Source organism: Strongylocentrotus purpuratus, unplaced genomic scaffold, assembly GCF_000002235.5.
Source record: "Strongylocentrotus purpuratus isolate Spur 01 unplaced genomic scaffold, Spur_5.0 spur5_scaffold_13, whole genome shotgun sequence".
Taxonomy (NCBI): Eukaryota; Metazoa; Echinodermata; class Echinoidea; order Camarodonta; family Strongylocentrotidae; genus Strongylocentrotus; species Strongylocentrotus purpuratus.
This window is the reverse complement of record NW_022145598.1, coordinates 35,433,116-35,456,899: the sequence shown is the minus strand read 5'-3', so window position 1 is coordinate 35,456,899 and position 23,784 is coordinate 35,433,116. Positions and strand designations below refer to the sequence as shown.

At 36.0% G+C, this 23,784-nt stretch overlaps 1 protein-coding gene across 1 annotated transcript; it reads left to right on the top strand.

The window, feature by feature from the left end:
* Positions 1-1,354: 1,354 nt before the first annotated feature.
* Positions 1,355-21,829, top strand: LOC100890345 (adhesion G-protein coupled receptor G2). Its single transcript, XM_003726486.3, has 12 exons — positions 1,355-1,629; positions 8,402-8,680; positions 9,348-9,734; positions 10,281-10,387; positions 12,269-12,409; positions 12,987-13,175; positions 14,049-14,441; positions 15,798-15,980; positions 17,178-17,299; positions 18,858-19,171; positions 20,013-20,079; positions 20,696-21,829. Exons 1-12 carry the CDS (start codon positions 1,551-1,553, stop codon positions 21,492-21,494), a joined length of 3,060 nt encoding a protein of 1,019 aa, XP_003726534.1. The 5' UTR covers positions 1,355-1,550; the 3' UTR covers positions 21,495-21,829.
* The last annotated feature ends 1,955 nt before the right edge of the window (positions 21,830-23,784 follow it).

The following is a 23,784-nucleotide window of genomic DNA, read 5'->3' as shown; positions in this document are numbered from 1 at the left end:
TGAAAGTTAAAAGTTAGAACTTAAAGCATGATAAGAGAAAAACATTGTTTAAAATATGATTTAAAAAAATATATATTACGATAACTTTGAGCCATACACTTGTAAAGTTTCCAAACTGTATGGATGAAAGGAAAAAGAAAGAAAGATGGGGCCATGAACATGATTGTGCAAAACAAAAGAGGAGAAATTATGGAGCATAAAAAGTGCAAAAATATCAGAAAACAAAGCTATTCAAAAAGAACGCTTGAGTAAAGGGAAAACATGACATAAGACGTTTGTCTCAAATAGCTGAGATTTCTGATAACTCGGAGGGAAAAAATTGATAGAGGGAGAGAATATGAAGATACACAGAAAAACACATTCTTAGAAAGAGATAGAAGATAAAAAGGGAGAGGGAATGAGAGAGAGAGAGAGAGAGAGAGAGAGAGAGAGAGAGAGAGAGAAAGAGAGAGAGAGAGGGAGAGAGAGAGAGAGAGAGAGAGAGAGAGAATGAGAGAGAGAAAGAGCAAATGCATAATTGGGAAGTAACGACCTACTGATCATGCTCAAGGCACTATCGTACCGAATTAAATTCGACTCTGGGACCTTCTCTTTCCAAGATCTTTTACTGTGGAACCAGCTACCAATTTGAAGCAAATTTTATATTGATATACTACATTAAAAAAACACTTACAATATTTATGATCAGTATCGGTTGTTAAACGCATCTATATCTCAATAGTATTTCTATTCAATAAGACATGTATTGTAATTAATGATAATTATCTTACTTCATAACAATGCCCTTGAAATAGCAATGACAAATGTCTAGGCATTAACTCTAAACCGAACAATAACCACGCTAACTGGCGTGTTGCCATTAACTTATGTTTTTTCGATCTCCGTACTCTTGATTGATGTTTTTTTAATAATTATTATGCTTCGCTTACGAGTGCCATGATAACTGAATTCAATATCTTTTGTAAAGACAATCGCTCAGGCCCATCGCCATCTCATATTGCTCTGTCAAAATAACGCATCGTCTCCCTTCTGTCAAGCGTGTCAAACGCCAGGCGGTGACATGTCAGGTATTTATGGACACTCTCTGGCTCTCACGCACATTAAGCTGAACCCTCTGTAATACCATCAGAAGGGTTGTGTACAGGCTGGAAACTGAACTTCAATCCCGTTGGGGCTTCTTTGAACGAATTTACAACATCCTAGCTTGTTGTTCGTGTTGGTAGCCATTTTTCAAGCACCCATCTATTTCTGCAACATTACTAAATTCATCTAGACATTATTGCAACTGCAGTAAGCTGATTTTACCTAGCTTTCGGTTGGTTCCTTTTCGATCGATTTACAATTTTCAACATCTTTCAAAGGCAAACTACATTATCCAACCTCACGCTCTTCAAGTTTCGTTATATTCGATCTCCATCTCCTATTTTGTTTTGTCTTTGAAAACAAACTTGTTATCTTGTCAAGGTTGCTTGAATTTGAACATCTCGCACGGACAGATTACCAAGATATATTATGAGTGGTGCATGAAGGAGTGTTACCTGATGTGAATTATGGAATATTCGACGGTATTTTCGTTTCTCCTGATCGTCGTCCTATTCAAAGGCTCTTCGTCCACGGACAGATTACAAAGTAAGAAATCAGGATATTTTGATATTTTTATATATTCATTTATTTATCCATTTATAGTTTCTTTATACAGGATTCCTCTTCTGCAACTTGCTTATAATAAATATAAGGTGTAATAAAAAAAGAAAATCAATAATTTCTGCAAAAGTTGACTTACTATATAATATGTATTTTATGTATTTTAGTTTTGTATCTGTTTATATCTCTTTATAATTTAAATTTGTTTGTAAATTGAACATTTTCAGCCTGCGAGCTGCTTGTTTGATGTGTTTTCGCAATAAACCAAACCAATTCAATACCACCGTATGAGATTGTACCAGTACCAATTCTTTACTGCCGTTTTTAGGAAAATAAGATATAAATTTGAAAATTAATGAAAGGAATAGTTTAAAGCTAATCTTGAGCTGTGGTATGGGGATCGAATGTCGATAGAACATGACTATAATAAATTCTGGATTGTGTATCCTGCAGTAGATTGATTGTTTGAATCATTAAAATAAAAACGAACTCACAAAGACTTGCTGAAAATCATCTTCAATAAAACCACAATTCTCATTTGCACATAGTGACCTGTACTTGTAAAGGACATGATGTCGGGCCAACTTACCTTGATGTCCTTATCTTTCTTTGCTCATTACTCAGCCCCTGTACATTTTTTACCAAAACCGTTTTGCACTTGTCATGAATTTGTAATCTTGAACATTCAGTGTAAGTTTTGTCGGATTCTGTGAGAATTTATTTTCTATCATTACCAGAACTCGAGCTTATCTTAAATGGAGAGTGAAGAAAAAAGATGAGCCAAAACAATGCTCCCGTTTAAAAGGAACATAGAGAGGGATATCTACATGAAATATTTTAAGACGAAATTTAATTATAAATTAAGTTTAAACAAAAACAATGACGTTTGCTGTGCATCATTAGGATGGTTTATGTAATTATCATCACAAATATTATTTAGATATTGTTTGAACTTTTCACTAATGATGATTGATAAATGTAATTAATCATCATTTGCTCATGACGTCAAATTTCATCTTCAAATGGTATACATTGTTTGAAAAATGACTAAATTTTTGTATTTTGTGTCTAGCAACGCGATATAAATATTAATATAAAAACTTCTTCGATAATTGTGTTGAAGGCAAGGACGATGATCCACACATCTGTCTTCAGTATACATCCTTGGTATCACTATATCGTTATTATTCTTATTATTGTCAGTAAAATTGTTTTAACAGTTTCATTTGCTCTCTGTTAAAACAACTTTTCTTCAAAGGACCAATTATTTTAGTGGACCATCACTATGGAATTCACTTCCCAAAGATATTGTCAGCTTCTCATCACTTTATTCTTTCAAGTCAAAGTTGAAACAATATTTGATTTCGTATCCAACTCTTAAGATTTTGTTTGTACGGTGTTTCTTACTATTTTTCTCACTATTTCTTTTTTCTTCTTTCCTGTATATCATTCATTTCCTCTATATATTGTATTTATTGGTACCACCAACCCACTACTACTCACCCCACACATGGATTTGCATGTAATATTTATATATGTTTGTGTATGTGTTTATTGTTTAATTTAATTTTTTTTAATTGTATTTTGATATTGTAATTTTAAGCAGGGGATGATCCCCGATAAACCTCTGTGGTTTTTGATCATCCCCTCTGCAGATTCTTCTTTTGTTGTAATGCTTTTATATTTGATTGTAATTTATATTGTCTTTTATGAATCTGAGGAAATAAATGAAATTAAAAATTGAACACGATCGTAGACACTTTCAAGAAATCAACTCAATTGCAATTTCAATTTCCAAATGTAATGTCTTTAAAAGCATTTCGGGTCGTGTAATGCGTTATTGGAGTGTTTGCATAATTCCAAACGGCGACATAAAAGGCTATAAAAGTTGACTTATATTTAGTTTTCGGAAGTGATCTTACATGATAATTGTTATCATCGTAATTTGCATATTTTGTGGTATTTTCAATATGATACTTTGACATTGTTGCCTTTTGTTATCGTTCGTATTTACCACAAAAAAGTCTGGATAGCAAACTTCATATTTTTTGCAATATATTGGGAGAATTTTTTTTGAATATTCCGGATTCGAGGGCAAAGTATATAAAGTAAAATGTTGACCCCTCTTTGGTTCTATTTTTACGAATACTCAGACGACAGGCATCAAATTGCTGTAGTTACAATCGATATCCTGTTACTCAGATTCTAAATTCCCACGGTGAAACAGTTAATTCAACTTTATGAAAACAGTGTGTGCGTGTTTTAGTACTTCCCCAAAATCAAACAGTGGGTGTAATTTAACATTCTGCCTACAGGGGGAGAGAGGTTTCACTTTATGTCATTTCCAGCTGTAAATATTTTTCAAAGTTTTTACTCGAAATCATGAAAGATACGAATTTAGAGGGAGAAATCATGTTTTTTCATATTAACAGGAATGGAAATATGACAGGGTGAATGAAACTCAAACAATGATAAGTAGTTAAATACCTCAACTTGGAGCGAGGTGTGAGTACACACAAGTTTCCTTTTAGGCCGTGTGCTGAAAAGGTTATTAATGGTTGGCGTTTATTGTTGGAATAATAAACATATTTGACCGAGGGGATGTAATATAAACTTTGGCTGGTTAATGACCTATCAAGTACAGTGATTGAGGCCTATGATTAATTACGTGCCACAATAAATTAATTCTATTACGACATGTACAGAATTTGAAACATTGGTCATTACGACATTCTCCTTGTATGGTTTATAGTGAAAGATAGGCAAGATTAAGGACAACATTAAATCTAACTTAAAAAATAGACATGGCCAACAGTTATATTTTCGATAATTTGTGTGAAAAGACCACTATTCTCAATTATTAAAGTTAAAAATCCTGCATTAAAGGTAAAGACCAGTATTGGAAAGGCCCCAATTTCAAAAAATGAAATGGAAGCTCTTATTACCAATCATGTAAAAGAATATGTTTTGACTAATACATGATGATAACAATTTTGCCGGGAAACCGCCTACTAATTGATATATTTGGTAAATTAGTTTATCTACATGGTCTGTGAGAGATAAACGCACGTTTCGCGCATGTGTGCGTATAGTCCCATATACATCTTTCTGTGTACAGTACTTGTAACTTTACGAAGATTGGGCCACATTTCTTATCATTTTGATGATTCCAGAACCTTGCAGTACACACCAATAGTTATATGCTAGATGATCAACCTTTTCTGATCGATTCCACAATGTTTCTTTTGCAATGCAATCGCATAACCATAACTGGTCTTTACCTTTAAGAAACGAAAAAGCCGACAATTTTTTCCCACTCAGTTTGCTCTCTAACAAACAGGTTTTGGGGACGATAAATGAACACATAATCAAGAAAGTTTATCAAACTTTGCATAAAAAGATATTATATTACACAACGCTCGTGCAATACTCAATCTAATACATTTTGGTATTCTAGAGCGAAAGAAAACAAATATCCGCTGCCATCGAACGTTTCTCGGATGCGTTGTGTAAGACATGTGCCCATTGTTTAAAAGTTTTAACAGTTCAATGCTAATGGCGTATTTGCCACTTCCCAGTGGAATTCCAGATCGGAAATTAACCGTTAGATGACAAAGTAAGTTCGTTTACCTATTCCACCTAACCTCATAGTTATCATGATCAACATTTTTAATCGAATCACCAGCGATACAAATTTGTTTTTTTTTTTCAATGTGTTTGTTACGACAAAAACAACCGTGACAGCGTAAATTTGAATATTCTTTTCTTGATGTAATTGGATGGCAATGTACATTTACAGATATAACTCTAAATATCATCATTATTGTTTTACCTTCAACGCTCCTTTTGTAAATTGTAGGCGGCAACAACAACAACAACAAAAGCATCAACAACAACAACAACAAAAACCCGGAATTGATGCAGGTATAAGAAAATTATAGCTGTGTAACACTACATTTTCTACCCAATGGTTTGCTAATTAAAAACAAAAAATACTCGATTCAACGGATTTTTTATTAACGAAATATTAGCTCATCAAATCCAAACTTTTACCTACTTGGATATCAGATTTGTTGAACTCTTCCAAACTATTTTAATATGTTCAACATAATTCATCAGTATTATAAGTTAATCCTCGTCGTATCTTACACAGCCTCAAGTTTGTATAGTATCAATCCATGAGTATTATAGGTGCCCTAGGAACCATATCTCTCTTTCTCAATACCGAAACTCTTAAAACAAAACCATGTTTGAAAGCTCCTTTTTACATGCTTTCCATTGTTTCTTTCACCAAATAAATTATTTGATTAAACAAAAATCAAGCAACCCTTCAGATGAGATGTTAAAATGGTTATTCCGAATTGTCTTTGTGCATCAACTTCATCGGCATTTTAACGATATTTACCTATACCTTGAATCAGCTGTCAGGAAACTTTTCTAGATTGAATAAAGGTTTGCTAATGATAATATCATATTAATTCGTTTGATGAACCATTCTTAATGGCATGACAAATTAGGCATATTTTTGATTAATGCTGCCAGTGACGTCATTATCAATGTACTTCATGTACCGTGGTTTGGTTCTCAAATGAACTAATATGATGATTACTTATCATTCCTTATCATATCTCGGATTAACAACTAATGATATATCTTAAATGTGCCATTCATACATATTGAAGGGATTGGTCGAGTATCAGCGCCAGGTAACAATTGGTTTTCTTTAATGTTTTTTCAGTGAGGGGATATTTTTAAACATTTTAATTTTAGTAGGCCTACACGGGTATCACTACGTATACGTCGTAACTTGTACTGTTCCTATGCATATGACGACAGAAATATACCTGTATTTATTTGCCATAATCACAAGGATATCATGATAGACAGAATGGCAAAATATTATCAATTTAGTAATTTATTCGCGTAATATTTTTGACTTGAGGTATCTTTATCTTTTCTACAAGTGTGAAATAGTAAAGACTTATTGAGAAACTGATGTATATTTCATTATTTTCCAAGAGAGATCAACATTATAAATATAATAAACTTTATTTAAATAAGTAATATATGCCTTGAGAAATCATAAACATCATGAAATAGATGAAATGAAACGACTTCCAATCTTTGGAAACATGTCATCTCCTGTGATTGGCTGCGCTGCTTTGATTGTGACTTGTACGAGTGTTACTAAACTATACAAATAAAAAATGAAGTATATTATAATTCAATTTAATAATAAGAAGTACAAGTCGAAGAGTTCCCTCCCTATCGTGGTGGGTGGTATATTTACAGTCATTTCGCTTTCCTCCCTGTTTTACAGAAGCTGTCATATCACTTATTTTCTCTTTTCATAGATATATATATATATATATATATATTCTGATACAAATACATAATACGCGCTATTTCCATCATTATTTTAACAAACGGCTATTTGGAGTACTCACACAGATACAAATATAGATTTACTTCGTGTATGTTTTATATCCTGGAAGTCTATAATGATGCAATGACCATTTGCGAGGGGTGAAAAAAGACTAATGTTGTTCTTTCACACACACAATAATGATTCTTTCAGACATGATTCTTTCAGACATATATGTTGTTTTCCCTTCTCCTTCCTCCACTACTTTGTGGCTTTCACATGAAGGATGAATAATTAGCGAGACACCGGCCTTTTATAAGGGCTGTGTACCTCATTTGAATGTTACACCACTTCGAAATTCTTTGCGGGATTCCACTGCCTGAACACCCGGGATATGCCAATTTCTTTTGACTTAGTACTTCTTATTATTAAATAAAATTCAAATTAAACTTCATTTCTATTTATATAGTTTAGGAATAACACTCTGGTATGCAGTTTGAGGAATGTTTGCCATCCTCATTATTAATGTAGCCTAAAGTGAACTGATGGTAAACTCGGGCCATTAAAATTCATTTCAATTCCGTACATTATTTAATTTATATATTTGATTTTATTTTATTTACCAAATATAAAAACATCTAAATAAAAAGATACATGATAACAGGAAAAAATAACAGTGGATGGATCGCACTGCTTATGCAGCTGTGCCAGTACAGTACAGCTGTTCTACACAGCTGCAGTCTGTAGAATGATGACTATGTTTCTACATGATTTAAAGTTCATTAAATTACAATAGTCTGGAAGATAGAATAATCTACTTAAAATGGATATGTACGATGGAAAAATTAGGAGCCAGAGAAAGAGCATAACTTTTGAGCGTTTGTATGGTCGACGATGAAAATGTGTTTGTTTATATACACAATATAAAGATAAATATGTAGATTCAGGTCAAATTAGACAGAATGGAATATATTAATATATTACAAATATGACATCTTCTCCTTCGGTCTCTCTTTCCCTCTCTATTTTTTTAATAATTTTATTGTTATTGTTGTTGTTGTTTGGGGGGGGGGGGTACTAGAGTATTCATTGAATCCCCGTATTTCAGTTTAAGAGACGTGTGTCTATCGCTCATTGTGGGCGGAATATAAAACCCGGATGATTATTTGAGGGGGTTAGGGCTGGAGAATTAAACTGAAAAAAGTCCCCATATGTGACTTTTTTTCTCTGGAAAGTACTTGTATATATTTTGTGTTTATCTTATTTCATTTCAATATTTGTATTCATTCATTTATTCATTTTTCTACATCGAATTTATTATTTTGAATTTGCATTTCAGAGTAGGATGCTCAGTGTTTTCTTCTTTTTTTCCTTCCTGTATGCTTCCGACAGATTTTACTTCAGTCGGCTGCCTTAATGTAAGCTGTTTCGAACCAGGCTTCAACGTTTCTCTATCTCACATGACTGCATCACTGTGTACGAATGAATGCACAAGTCGTGGGTTCTACTTTACCGGTCTCTACAATGGGACCGAGTGCCGGTGTGCCAACACCCCTCCCTGTGAAGGGGTGTGGTCTAGATCAATGCCGGATATGTGCGGTGTACCCTGTTCTGGTGACGTCGGAAGCCATTGTGGAGGACGGGATGCTGTGCAGGTGTACTCTTATCCAGGTAAGATGTCATGTCCTGAATGAAACAAAATACAAAAGAATTTACTTATATAGACATGCCATATACTGAAATGTCTAACATGGAATTTCAAGAAACACGCCCCTACGACCTTTGTAACCCTTCCCCTTTTTGTGTGTCTTTCTATTTTCGATTTATGATGGAAAACTAGATGGAAGATGAAAAGCGATATAGAGCGAAGCCTTAAGAACTGACATTTCAAGATTTGAATAACAGTCATCTTGTAATACCAGAACATAAATACTAAAGATGAAGTAAAATTTCAGCTTACTTGTTATCACTAATATAGATATAGGGTATTTCATTGTGTGAGAACAACATTGGTTGTTTGCTGAAAAAAAAAGAATTATTTTTAATCAATGCTCTGCATGTTATTTTATATGTTCAGTGTATCTCCTCATAAAGCATTTTTTGATACACTAACATTGAAAAAGCTTATTCCATTAAAATACGATAAGATAAGTAATAATATGTGTGATAGAAAACAATCAAATCTCTGTAAATCATGCATGCAATTCAGCCATTGGCTGCGATATGTTGATGAATAAATACCAGACCATACCTTACCTTTCACTCGCATGTACCTACTTTGACCCATGCAATATCTTGAGGATTCAAAGCTCTTTCTGTTAATGTTCTTTCAATACAGGTGAACACCCAATTGTAGGGGACTGGTGGTTTGACGGCCCAAACAACATCATGGAATGCACTGCAACCAATGAACTGAACATCGTAGTAGCCACAGCGGTTAATGGGTACAACTTCACCGGCTCGTGGCAATTGGCCTTCTGGGGCAGCAACATCCCATATGACGCTGATGACCAGGACCACGGGACTTCCCTGTCCCTGGACTTGAAGGACATCCCGATCGGTTCAGATCTGCAGACAATTCAGAAAGAGGTACGATGGCACGTGGACAAAGAGCTGTCCTGTGACCAACTCGGATTCCTGTGCGTTCACCTACAACGTATTGGTTTTGCCGATTTCCCGAACAGTACGGACCCTCAACCGTCATGTCATGAAATCACCTGTGAAAGTAAGTTCGTATAAGACCTCATGAATCACTTTGACACAAACACAATAACGAAATGTACCGTCTTATTTCACATTTTTAGTTTGTTCGAATGTTTGTTCACTTGACCAATGTTCTACATCTAATCTTGGTGTCACGCACTATACCTTCTTTCCCACCCAGGGACATTTTAAAATCAAACGACAATCGGACGAATCTGCTAACAGCCTTTAAAGGCTCTACATAGAGTTATAAGAAACCTGAGACGTATAATATTCTTATATTGACATTTCGTCCCCTTCATTGTCATTGTCAAAAGCAGAAGGAGGCCAATAATCATCAAAAGTTTTTGGTTAAAGACGACGGGGTATATCCTCTACAGACGTTACTCTATAGATGTTCTTTGTGTCTTCGTAATACCCTAAATACACAAAGAAAAAGTATCCCTTTTTAATTTCATTCAAAAGGGCATTATTATTTAACAGCCCCTGCTATAAAAAAAATGATATTTGTTCTTCACAAGACAAAGAATTTCATTTTCCTTCCGATTTATCATTACCTTATTTGAAGGGAACCCTCATCTCCGGTATAAGTGCACTGACAATCAGTGTTCATGTGTGGACCGGCTTGTCGACTCAACTAAACGTGAGGAAGAAAATCTCGCAGCCATCGAAAAGGTGACATAAGATTTTTTTTTTTTTTTTTTTTTAACTACTAACTATACTTACTAATTTAAGCCTACAGTTATCATTACCTGATTATTAACTATAACCATTACCTGATTACTATAGCCATTACCTGATTACTATAACCATTACCTGATTTATATTTAAATTACTATACAATAGTATTGTTATTAGTATTATTTTAAAGGTAAAGACCAGTTATGGTCATGCGATTGCATTGTGAAAGAAACGTTGTGGAATCGATCAGAAAAGGTTGATCATCTAGCATCTAGCATCTGCAAGGTTCTGGAATTATCAAAATGATAAGAAATTTGGCCCATTCTTCGTAAAGTTACAAGCACTATACACAGAAATATGTATATGGGACTACCCTATATCTCTCACAGACCATGAGAGAAACAAATTTACCAAATATATGAATTAGTAGGCGGTTTCCCGGCAAATTTGTTATCATCATGTATTAGTCAAAACATATTCTTTCACATAATTGGTAATGAGAGCTTCCATTTCATTTTTTGAAATTGGGGCGTTTCCAATACTGGTCTATACCTTTAACTTTTTATCAGCTTTAAATACGGTCGCAACTACATGTACTTTCGTTAAATCAACGAAAATGATCTCAATAGCCTTGCACAATGACGCATTACGCAATCTGCGCTTGATTTCTATTTGGGGCATACGAACAACTTAACTACTTCTATATACCCTTACCAAGTTTTTATAACTTTTGAAGTACGTGACAAATTGATTTGTCCCAATTTATGTTTCTTGAGAATGTGATATATCAAAGCTTACCGTCGTCTAAAAGTATTCAACAAAGGCCCTCATTCAACCAATCCACCTCCCTTTTTTAGTTATGAAAAACACGAAAGACATCAAATTTCCTAGGAGTATGAATAAGTATGTTGTTAACTATGTGGGTACCCGGTAGGAAAACAAATCCTTGAATGCTTTAACGCCTTTCTATGGCGGCTCAGCTACAACTAGTGTAATGAAATGATACTTTGTATTAAGTAGTAAAAAATATGTAGTAGTTGCGTTATATAAATTGACGTGTCATTTGTTATAAATGTCCATGAGTTCATTATTCGAGAAATAGTTGTGATCGTGTTTCTAGCAGTAATATCATGATAAAGCTGTCTTTCGGAGTATCACGTTATTTATCAAAAGTGGACAGATTACTGAGTAGTTCAACGATTGATTATTGATGGCTGTTGTGTCCAGTAATGTCGATAGTTTATAATTGTTATTCTTACATTTTGTGTATTTTAAATCAACACGAAGCTCTGCTGAAATCTTCGCGAAAAAGAATTCGAGCACTGGCCCTTTGATACAATTGTTGCAGTTTAGCCTAGGGCTGATCTGTCCCAAAGTAAATCAAATCCACATACATGACATAATTTTGGTAGGCCTATAGCATTTCTTCCTCGCAGAAACAAAGTGCTTCACAATTTGCTCCTTAAACTAGTCCAAAGTCCACTTAAGATAAATAAAAAAAACTCCCACAGAAAAATGAAGCCATATAACGTTCATATTTTTTTCTTTGATCGAGTAATTAACGTTTGTTACGATGAAGCTTAGGCCTAAACAAAACAAAATTGTATTGCCCTTTGCGACCGACCCAAAATCTTGAAATCTACGGTCGGCTTAAAAAAAAAAAAACAAAAAAACAAAAAAAAACAATGACCGTTTTTTAGAGAAAAAAAATATTAAAGCATTCAAAACTGAGAAATATCAGCCCAAAGAGGGAGAAAAAAGAAGAAGATTTCCCACCGACCGACCCATGTTTTGGCACCTAAAGGGCAATACATTTTTTTGATAGGCCTTATAGGCCTTATGGTTATCTAACCCAAAGTATTTTTTCTCCCAAAGGCTAATATCACTGAGGAAACGGTTGATGAAGTTCTTGAAGGGGTCAACTCTTTGTCATCTGAGGACTTCACGACTGACGCAGTGATAACCATAGCCAATGTCATTGAAAATGTGGTGTCCTTAAACTCTACGAATACAGAGGTAAATATTTCTATTCGCATAGTGGAATTTGGGGCGTCGCTAGATAATCTTAGGGTGGGGGCTACCAGACCAAATTTGATGACAGGTTTATATCCAAAAATTCACGTGCGTAGACAAACGCAGATGTTTACATAAATTGCCTGGATAGATTATAATATTTCTTTGGTGACCTAACAAAAAAGTCTCGACAATTTTCCCGGCTTGCGACAGGATTTAGAAAGGGGCCTGAGTATGGCACCCTTCTCACCTAGTGGCACCCTTAAATGAATAATATTCTTTGTTCGCGTGAGCGTCGTCTTGATTTACAATTAGAATTAGCATCTGATTGTGGTTACTGAATGGAGGTCCTTTAAACTAATTATTATAACATTTCCTTGCAAGACTTGAGACCTCACCAAACCTTTCTGATAGCGAGAAGTATTTCAGAATCAGGAATATTTGGATTCTCTTTTAAAAGAAACGCTTCTTAACATTTTATAAAAGCAATATTGTAAAGTGTAAAGATTCATGATTTAACAGATCATACTTTGTATCGTTCCTTCCGATTCATTATTTTCTTTTTTCTTTTTACATTAAGGTAACAAGTAGTGTGGTAGCCATCATTGGGAATCTTATGAACTCTGACCCGGAAGCTTTAGCTGCAGCCCAGGGTTTGAACCAATCCAGCAGTAGGGTTATGCTGGCCTTGGAACACCAACTACAGGTGGTTGACTTGACCAAAAACAATGGCTCCTTTTCCTCTGTTCAACCGAATCTAGCTGTTCAGGTAATGTTCATATTAATTCTAATTTTTAGAAAAAGTAAAAGAAACCTCAAAAGAATCATGAGTATTTTTAGTCGTATCTTTATGGATATGTCCGTAATCTGATCTCCTTGAAAAGTATATCCATGCTTGTCCAGGGTTGTAATCGATCTTCTCAAAGATACTATAAAATCAACTTGATATACGTTTACATTTTCATAAGGGGTATGATGTCCTTTCTTCCTTTTGTTTTGAAAGCTTGGAAGGAGATCAGCAAAGTGTTTGTCTTCATCCAATCATAAGCAAAAACAAAACAAAAACATGAAATAGGAGTTATCAAAGCAAATATACTATCTACCACAGATATATAGTATTCACTTTGTAGAATCCCTCCCACTCAGAATACTCTTTTCCGTAAAGCCGCTGCTCCGATGAACACAATAAGGTGTTTACACTTTGTAGGTGTGGTGATAATCCCAGGTACCTAGATTCTGAATATATTTTGCTTTGGGATAAGTTAACGTTTTATAGAACACTGACACTATGAGGATAATTGAGCAGAAATTGTGCTACAAGAATACAGGCCTAGTGAACATCGTGAAGTATGTTTTAGATAATAGTTTCTTACATGAAATGTCTCCAACTCGTTTAAGATGTAACAACGGTGTACTCATTAGACAGACATATATATATATATAATATCGGCAGATATTAAATGAGTTGATTATCTTCATACATTTCTCTGTGGCATTTGTTTGAGTTGAACTAACTTAATATATTTACAATCCTAACAAACTCATTTACAGAATCACGCACAACAACACTAACACAATATTTAACACCTAAATGATATTCGTTTGGTAACTGATCATGGCACAACTTTTGTCCTACCTATAGGTCCAAGCGACCACACCGGATGTTCTCAGAAAAGGTATCACCTTCGTCTCGCGGAGATCGACCGTCGATGATCACCTAACCGACAGCGATATCGAACTGTACAACCACGACGAACCAATCGACGCCAATGACCTCAGAGCCTCGATCAACGTCAAAACGCACTTCGTAGACGACCTCGACGATGCGTCAATGAGCTCGAACATCAGAACCACATTTGCGGTGATTCGTGAGCCATCCCTGTTCATCTCTGATGTTTACGATCACGGGACTGGGACCTACGGTAGTCCAAAAGGAAGACGACTTCCCAATACTCCCGTGATTTCTGTCACTATCGAAGGGTCTGGACTTAGAAAGATGAACACAGAAGTTACCAGCGCTTTCCATCCCATTCTGGTAAATCCCACACTTAAAGCCCCACTGCACTACTTATAGCTACTTGCGCCCTCTATAGCAAACAATCCCTAATCGGTGCCTGTTGGTCCCCCATGGTCCCCTTTTTCTTATGTTAATTTAGAGCTGATTTGGTGAGATAACCACCTGTCAGTTACCTTGCAGGGAGTTCTACTCTCCCTGGCCAAACTAGTGCAGACGGGCTTTAAAATATATGTATACAATATAAATAAATATAGATTTAAGGCGGGCTTGACTGATAAACATGGTCACCAAGATCGCAAATTATTAAAGTGTTACTGTCAAAGTACAATGTTGGGATGTATGATATTTGAGGTACTCAAATACCTGATTGTCTTGAAATATGTTGATCATCATTATTTGGGATATTAAAGACAAACTTTAGTACTGGTAATGCGATTGCATTGTGAAAGAAAAGGTGTGGAAAGGATCAGAAACAGTTGATCATGTAGCATGTAAGTATTGGTGTGCACTGCAAGGTTCTGGAGTCATCAAAATCATAATAAATTTGACCGAGTCTTGGTAAAGTAACAAGCACTCACATAGAAAGCTATATATGGGACAACACATATGGTGTCGGGGCTAGTACTACCTTGATTTCCTTGTCTTTCTATGCTCATTACTCAGCCAGTATACATTTTCTTCCAAAATTGTTTGGCACATGTCATTTATTTGTAATCTTGAACATTCAGTGTAAGTTTCGTTTGATTCTGTGAGAATTAATTTTTTTTTTTACCAGTACTGGAGTTTATCTTTAATTTTGGTAAATATACAGTATAACAAATAAATTCGTTAAACCAAATGAAATCAACACCAACTGATATCATTCAAAAAAACGTACACTCCATACACTTGCCCGTGAAACCCCATGTATCTAATTAGAATGGCTGTACTCTCACAGCTCTCAAGAAGTTTTCTAATTTGTGGTAGTATACCTCTCTTTTTTAAAATTAATATAAGTTTCATAAGATAATGTTCTCTATTTATTTGTATTCCTTGTTTATGCGTTTTGTATCTAATGAAAAGGCGCTTTATAAATAATAATAATATCGAATATTTAGGAGCACTACAAACAATAAGTACCATAGCGCTACAAACAATAAGTACCATAGCGCTTACAAATACAAATATATGAAAAGAGGACAAACATTTACAGTACAGGAAGTATATCACATAGATCATTGGGGAAAAAGGTAAGTTTTGAGGGATCTTTTGAAGGTGGCAAGACAGGTAATTTCCCTTATGGAAAGAGGGATGCTGTTCCAATATATAAGTATATACAAACAAATTATACTTATTATGTATTTTCGTATGTTTAATATTTTAATGTATCAATAGACTAGCAACGGCTCACTCATCATAGATGATCCAATCTGTGTATTTTGGGACTTTGAAGCCAACAACGGGACTGGTGACTGGTCCGACTATGGATGTTCCTTGCTTCAGAATGCTACACACATCACCAACTCAACAGCTATCATGTGCATGTGTAATCACACGACCAACTTTGCTGTTATTATGGTAAATAGCGCCCTCCTGTCTCTTGTCTCTGTATGCTGCAAGTTATATTGAAGTGTATGAACTTAATACGGGGGTTTTGAATAGAGAGTTCGGTCGAATACGGTCGAATTTCAATACGTCCCTGCTCTGGAATTGGACGAAATGGTGGGGGTGACCCAATAGAAGTTAGTTTCAACCTGGACAGCGACATTGATATGAAAATAAAAAAAAGAGAAAAGATTAAGTGTAGCCGCGCTGGCAAACAAACTGGTTGGCAATGACGTCAACATCTTGGTATAGTGGAACATTTTTTGCGATACACATTTAGTCAATAAAACGCGTCGAAACGCATCATGACGCACATAAACCTAGGTTTGTCGACAAACCTCCTATGTGAATTCGGGCCAATATGTTTGTCTGGTGACGAGCTGCCACATCCATCAACCGTAATGCACTGAACCTCAACAGCAGGAGCGCGAAACGAATAACTCGTCGCTGCTAGGTCGGACAGACATTAACAACAAACAAAGCACCGTTACCATGCACTCCGGCCATCGAAGCACAATAACATCCCAGCAGGCACTGGCGTACTGGAGGGGGGGGGGGCGCTTCCCAAAATAAAATTAAATCATAACTTATTTTCAATTCCATACAATATTACAAGTCATTTATAAATGTTCATGATACCACATGATTTTCAACAAAATGCGCGTTTCTCCATTTTTGTTGCAAACTAACACATTCCCGAACAGGCGAATGCAACTGCCCGTCACCAGGCTCGAGGCAACAGCAGCAACAAAACAAGGAACATTCAGTTTGAATATCGACAATATTTTTAAAAGGTCATCATGCTTCTTCTACCAGTATAGCGTAATTGCTTAGGAGATGACGTTTCAGCTTGCGCTTGAACGAATATTGTAAAGTTGATTCTATGATAGGGATAGGATAGGGAGGCCATTCCAAAGCTTGGGGCCGTAAATTTTTTTGTTTATTAATTTGGGACTCCCAACACTTTAGAGTTGCTTTAAGAGATAACTGTTAATCCTAGCATCCTTGTCAAATGATTGGTTGAAAGAGCACATGTGACCAGGATTTTGCATATACCAACGATTGCCTTCTCTTCATATTTATATGTTAATTATTCTCTTTTGTCTTAGCTTCTTCCTTTTTCGCTGATTCACTTTATTTACATGTATGTTATTGTATTTGACATCTCAGAATTTCCACAGCCCCGAACCATCTGTGCACTTCAAAAGGGCTTCAAAGTACCTGAGTTACATTGGTTGTGGACTATCTATTGTCAGTCTGATCATGACTTTGGCCGTTTATGTACTTTCACCGTGAGTACTCATCAATGTCACTATTTATGAAAATAACAACTTACTGTATCGATACTTTATCAAACTCTTGAAGTACTGTATAGATCATAAATATCAAATTAAAACCGCCCAAGTACAAATAATAACTATATTTCAATCAGATTGAAGTGTTTCCGGCATCGATAAATTGCACGTATTGTTAGGGGTATACACAATTTTGGAGTCACGAAATCGCTTATACTACGGTTACAAAGGTTCGTACGAACGATAATTTCGTACGAATCTCCCTGTTTTTCCATTGTTTTCCCGAATTTCCATTGTCTGAAAATCGTTCGTACGGCGTTCGTAGCAGTTCGTAATGGCACTTGTGACCGAGGCTTTACCCATCTGTTATCCGCTCGCCCTTTCCTGTTTTTTAATGCTTGCTTGTTTGTTTGTTGTGTCAAATTTGATATAGTAAGGGAAATACATTGCTATCTTTACTACCATAGGTGCTTCAAAGTGTCCCCCTTTGCATTAAAATATATTTTCTTTCTTCTCATTTGTTTACCAATATTGCATTTACTCCCCCCCCCCCCCTCTTTAGGGGTGGTGGTGTTGGTCTTGGTGGTGGTAGTGGTGGGGGGGGGGGGTAGTAAAAGTGCACATACTTGCATGTTTCGGCGTTGAGTATCAATATCACAAACCCTGTTATGATGTTTCAATCAGATCAAATATCCATGAATCGCAGAAGGGTTGTGATTTTCTGTTAATATGATAAACAATCAAGGGTCCATGATAGGCCTACTTCCGAGAGGAAAAGGAGGTATCATATTACCTGGGAAAGTATCGTACTCGTCCTCAACTTGTCTCATATTCATCTTTCATTTTCCAAGACTTCCTGTTGAGAAGAGGGCCATCTTGGCCTTTCGATAATACAATACACGAATGTTAGAAATAAGACTAAGCAATGTATATCGACACTAAATAAACCTCAGAGTTTTCAGTCAATGTGTTTCAAAGATATTAATTTACAAGTCGCGTCTTGACCGACATCTTCACATACTCCTCTTATCTCATATCTCACATATCACTTTTTCCTCATCTTCTTAAGAAAAATTGGCATGAGTATGGTTACATCAATTACCACACTATTTCCAAGTTATCTTCATGCATCATTTTGTTTGATATCAATACGGGAGTTTACAGATACAATCTGCGCATGGGCAGATGAAGGTCATTTGTACCAAAAAGGTAAAAACCCACTGAGATGAATACTGGATATGCGCTCATGAAAGTTATGTAACATTATTCATTTATGCACCAACGGTACATTCTATGATACGCAGGTGGAAGTATTCTTTTCAAGAGAGCAAACAAAAGGTATTCATGAAGCACATCTAGGACTTTGGCAGTTATTATTCTAATATGCTCAAAGTGGAATTTCTCCATGTGTAAAAGATCTGTGGATATTTGGGGTCATTTGTACCATGTGCTATCTGTAAACTCCCTTATTGATTAGAACACTTATATGAAAGTTATTATTAATTACTTCACCAAAATAACATTAATTGCAAAAAGATATTCTTTCCAATATCAGGAAACTGCGACAGAAGCAACCCAATCAGATCTTCATGAACATCTGTCTGTCTCTCCTCTTCCTGTACATCGCCTATATCCTGGTCGTCATATTCACCCGAAAACGAATCGACGTAGCTGAATCCAATGACGACATAGACGTCGAGAAGGACGTTGAGATATGGTGTCATTGTCTGGCTGCAATGATTCAGTATTTCACGCTGACTTCTCTTGTGTGGATGGCCGTTGAGGGCGTCAACATGTATCTGCTCTTCGTGAGGGTGTTAAATGCAAGGATTCCCGGATTCATAACCAAAGCTTCGCTCATTGCTTGGGGTAATTTCTCCTCCTTCAGACCTTCAACATCTTTTGATACACATCTACTATTTCTGAAGATTTCTGATTTTATTACAAGATAATTTCTGTTATATCCCGCATACTTAGAATCTTGCAATCAGATTGGTCTAAACGAGGTCACATGATCAATGATATAAGTACTATCTCCCTGCGATATGACTTTTGTACCGTAATGTTTTGCTGCTACCCCACTTGCCCACCCTTGCCCATTGGATAAGCATAGCAAAGTAGGTTACGCGAAATGACAATGTCAATGTCAATGTCAAATGAGCGCGCATCGACTTTATTACATGTATGCATGTTGTGCTTTGTAAAATCTAGCTGAAGCTAAACTGTCTGCAGAATCAGTTGTTTATCATGCAAAATTCACTTTAAATAGACCTTATTGCCGATGTGGGATATAAAACAAATATTAACCTCCTTTACTCAGGCAATAAATGGATACAAACTATCATCGCCTCGGTGATGATAGTTTGTACCATTACCCTCGTAGTCGATTAATATTTGCTTATTATCAATTCTCTATATTTTGATAATCTCCTTTATTGTTTACTTCTAAGATTTGTTATGAATTCGATTTATTATACATGAAAATTAAGATTAAACCAAATTGTTATTTGGAATTTTAAAAAATTCTTTCTCCTTTGTGAGTATTCTTTTAATCCCATGTTCATTCTGCTTATGGTTCTTCTATTCCATCAGTTTAATTCCCCTTTTTTTCTTTCTGGATTTTGTGTTATTCATATCGTTGTCCACCAGCCTTACCTGGTTCAGAGCATCCAAAATATCATGCCTTTTTCTTTTATTTATTTCAAAACAGGAATACCAGTCATCGCCGTAGCCATTACTGGGGGAATTGCTCGCCACAATTATGTTGACCCGAATTTGTAAGTTCATCTTCGAGTTTTACAATATACCTACAAGTTATTTACTGTTTGGCCGCAGACCATTTTATGTAACTGTTGTTCTTTTTCTTAAAGGAAACAGTATGTAAGGAGATAAAAAAAAAAAAAAAAAAAACTATGATAAAAAACTACGAAACACGAGCAACAAGCAACGTGCGATGTTCCATGAGTCATCCTCCTGGTCTGATCATAGTATCAAATTGTGTTTGAAAGCATACTTAACATGTTACTTCAGTTCCAAATAATATATGACACTGACATGCATATTAATAGTCCCTCCTCTTGTTGTTACTTATCTGACCCTCCGTTTACTCCTAACTTTCTCACCATTGCCTTTATATGCATGGATGAGTAGGCATGTTATAATAACCACCCTCTATCTTGAAGCTTTTGGCGTGAAACCGGTTTTAATGCAGGAATAATAATGCGTAATAAATTGGACAGTGCCGCTTTTTTGTTTCGTACTTTCTACATTAAAATTTTGTTCGAATATTACGAAAGGATCGATATCTCATATGGGAGTCCATAGTCTTAACACAAATACAGCAATGCCCCCACTAGTTTCAATTTTATTTATTTTTTGTTCTACATCTCTTAGGTGTTTCCTCGCTAAGATGCCTAAGATCGGTGGTTTGCTATGTCCTATTGGCGTCATCATCATCGCTAACATCATCATCTTCACCTTGGTGATCATTCGACTGGGACGAACAATCCGGAGTTCATCAACCAAAAGGGATAGTATCATCCTGCGTGCCAAGGAGGGCCAACAACGCTTACAGAAGGCCATCTGCATCTTTCTCCTCCTAGGTCTGACCTGGTCATCGGGGTATTTCCTCCTCATCGGCACCGCCTTCAACCAGGTCTTCCAGATCATCTTCATCATCCTCAACTCCTTCCAGGGGTTCTTCATATTCGTCATCTACTGTCTCCGTCAGCGCGTCGTTCGGGCCGAGCTGAGCAGGCTTTGCGGCTGCGGGAGATCCTCGAAGCGACGCAGCATCTCAATCGCTAGCTCCAGTAAGCGGGAGGATACGATGAAGACTCGTCAGACCGAGATGCCTTCCACGACTATCATCGGCCCTAGCTTTGACGACATAGAGCTTAACATATCCGATGCGGAAGATGCTGAAGGACCACTGAATCGGGGTACTATTCGTACAGAGTGGACAGAATCAAGGCAAGGACGTTCAGATCAAGAGACAAGACCCGCGAGTTCTGCAGATCCTGTTCAGCAAAGACGAAGTAAATGGTTGAGCTTCACCGAGATGCGGGATCATCTGGAGGTAGTGCTGTCGAAAGGGAAGAGGAATCGCAAACACAAAGAGGTTCTCTCTTCAGAGTGTTGGGCTGCTGGTCAACAGGACAAGCATCGCTCTCTTCAGTCACGTGACAAGTAGGGTTTCAAGAAGGAATCAACGTCACGTGTCGTCACGCTAAGGTTTCAGAAGGAGATGAAAATATGAGCTGATATTTGATTTAGACTGTACATTCTAAAGAAGTGTTCTAAAAAGGAAAAATACCCCGCAGATCTCCGACTAACTAATCAGCTTGAGCAAAACACAGTACATAGATTAAGTAACCATGCGCTATAATGTGTCTCTCTGTGACAGAGGCTTTTTATCAATATTCAAGGTCACTCCGCGAATTCATAAGCGGTCGCGTATAACACATAACCTTCTAAAACAAAAATAATGGTTTACAAACATAGCATTTAATATATTTCCCATTTATTTCTCAAACGGTGAGGTAAAATCAAAAAAAGGTTGTAGCCAATCGCTCGCATATACATTATTTGCATTAATCAATTTAACTGACCTCATCATTCAAATGAAAACTTCAATGAAAACGAATGCAGAGGTTAAGGAGTTGTTTGACAAAGAGTAGGGATTTCTTCATAGGATTATGTGCTGGACGGTGCAAAAGAGCCTCAAAGAGACGCAGAAGCGTGATCACTTAATACTGTACTTTGCTCAAGCTGCTAATAAACCCCACACGACCTGGTTAGAAATGAGCAGTGGCTTTGTTCCCTCATTAATGCAAACTAACTTTGTGAAAGAAATCCTTGATAAATCTTTTTAGTTATAATTATAACCGGATCCCTTACAGATGAATGGAGGATTTGGAGATACCAAGCATAATATTTCTTTAAATTTTCACTTCACTATTCTACCACCGTTTTGTGAAAGATTTACCGAAGAACAAAATGTAATGCATTGTATGAATAAGAAACCGTATGTTTCTGTCCTTTATTGGAGTTGTAAATTTAGTTTCCTATTTATTTAGCCATGCTGATGAAAATGTCTTTGGGGCTAGGTTAATCATCTTCTCATGGATGTCAAGCTTCACAGATAGCTTAAAGGGATAGTTGAGTTCTGTTTTCAGACTGCAAATGCCTTCAAAGTGCATGCTTATTGCTCTTATTTTATCTATGACATTTCTAGTCCCCTTTTGGGACCTAAAATTGCTATAAAGGTAATTTTAGACCCCAAAATGTGTAAAATTCAGCCAATACGATCATACCCATTTAGCTCTACTTTCCCAAAAATACGGTGACCGTTAATTAATTAATTAATAATTACAATACATGGACCGGCTGGTTGTGCGTAATATACATACATCCAACATCGGCATTGGGTGAAATACAACGTAAAAGGCGCTATTTCGCTTTTTCAACGGCTTTTTCAAATTATCGAATATTTGTGGTGGTACACAAATATTAAAAATCGTTATATTTATGAATATGTCAGCCGTCTGTGAACTGATTTTGATCAAAGATGATTTTGTCATTTAAGTTTTATGTTCTTTCAAATTTGATACTCTGTCTTTCATTATCTCACAAAAAAATTATTTTGCTTAGCGTCCTCTTCAGCAGATCTCACCTATCCCTTTAAAATACATTTTGTTCGAGTTCGTTTAACCTTACATTGATGAGAGGGAAAAAAAAGATACGGTAATTATTTCACAAATGTAGAGAGCACCTTAGTTTGAAAACTCACAGAAACGTATTAAGATAATGCGAGAACTATCAAGTTTAGCACAAGCATTTATACATTGCAAAATTGCCATTTATGATAGCAGTATGCACTCACCATTGTTTGTATAAAAGGAATTACAGGCCTTTAGCTTAATCTGTACAGGATTCCGTGTTGATTATTCCCTTGAACTTAAAAAATGTAATGAAACCGGTCATGTGAGTCAGAAAATTGTACATAGTGAATTGAGATAGTTGTATTGCATACTACTATCAGTATCATGATGTTATCCACGACTATTAGCCAAGATTTCATAAATATTCACATGCATACATGTAGGTGTTATGATGTTATGGTCTTGGGGCTAAGTGGGACATAAGCTCCATGTAACATCCTTCACAAACATACCAAAGAGGGCGTACTTTTTCCACTTTAATTATCAACCAACCCCGCACACAGTTTTAGCAATACAGTAGCATCAAAAAATTTGTATAGATTGTACATATCAATGGATGATACAAATAAGTCAAGTCGCATTCAGAAGGGACTTCTGAGCAAAATATATATGCAGCATATACATAGTTTGATATAAGAACATTGAAAACAGAAATCACTTTTTTTAACCCGATGCATGAATGCTAATTCGTTTAATAGTAACTGAAATATTGCTGCTACAGTATATTATGGTTGAGCTCGTTCCTACCGAAATTCTGAA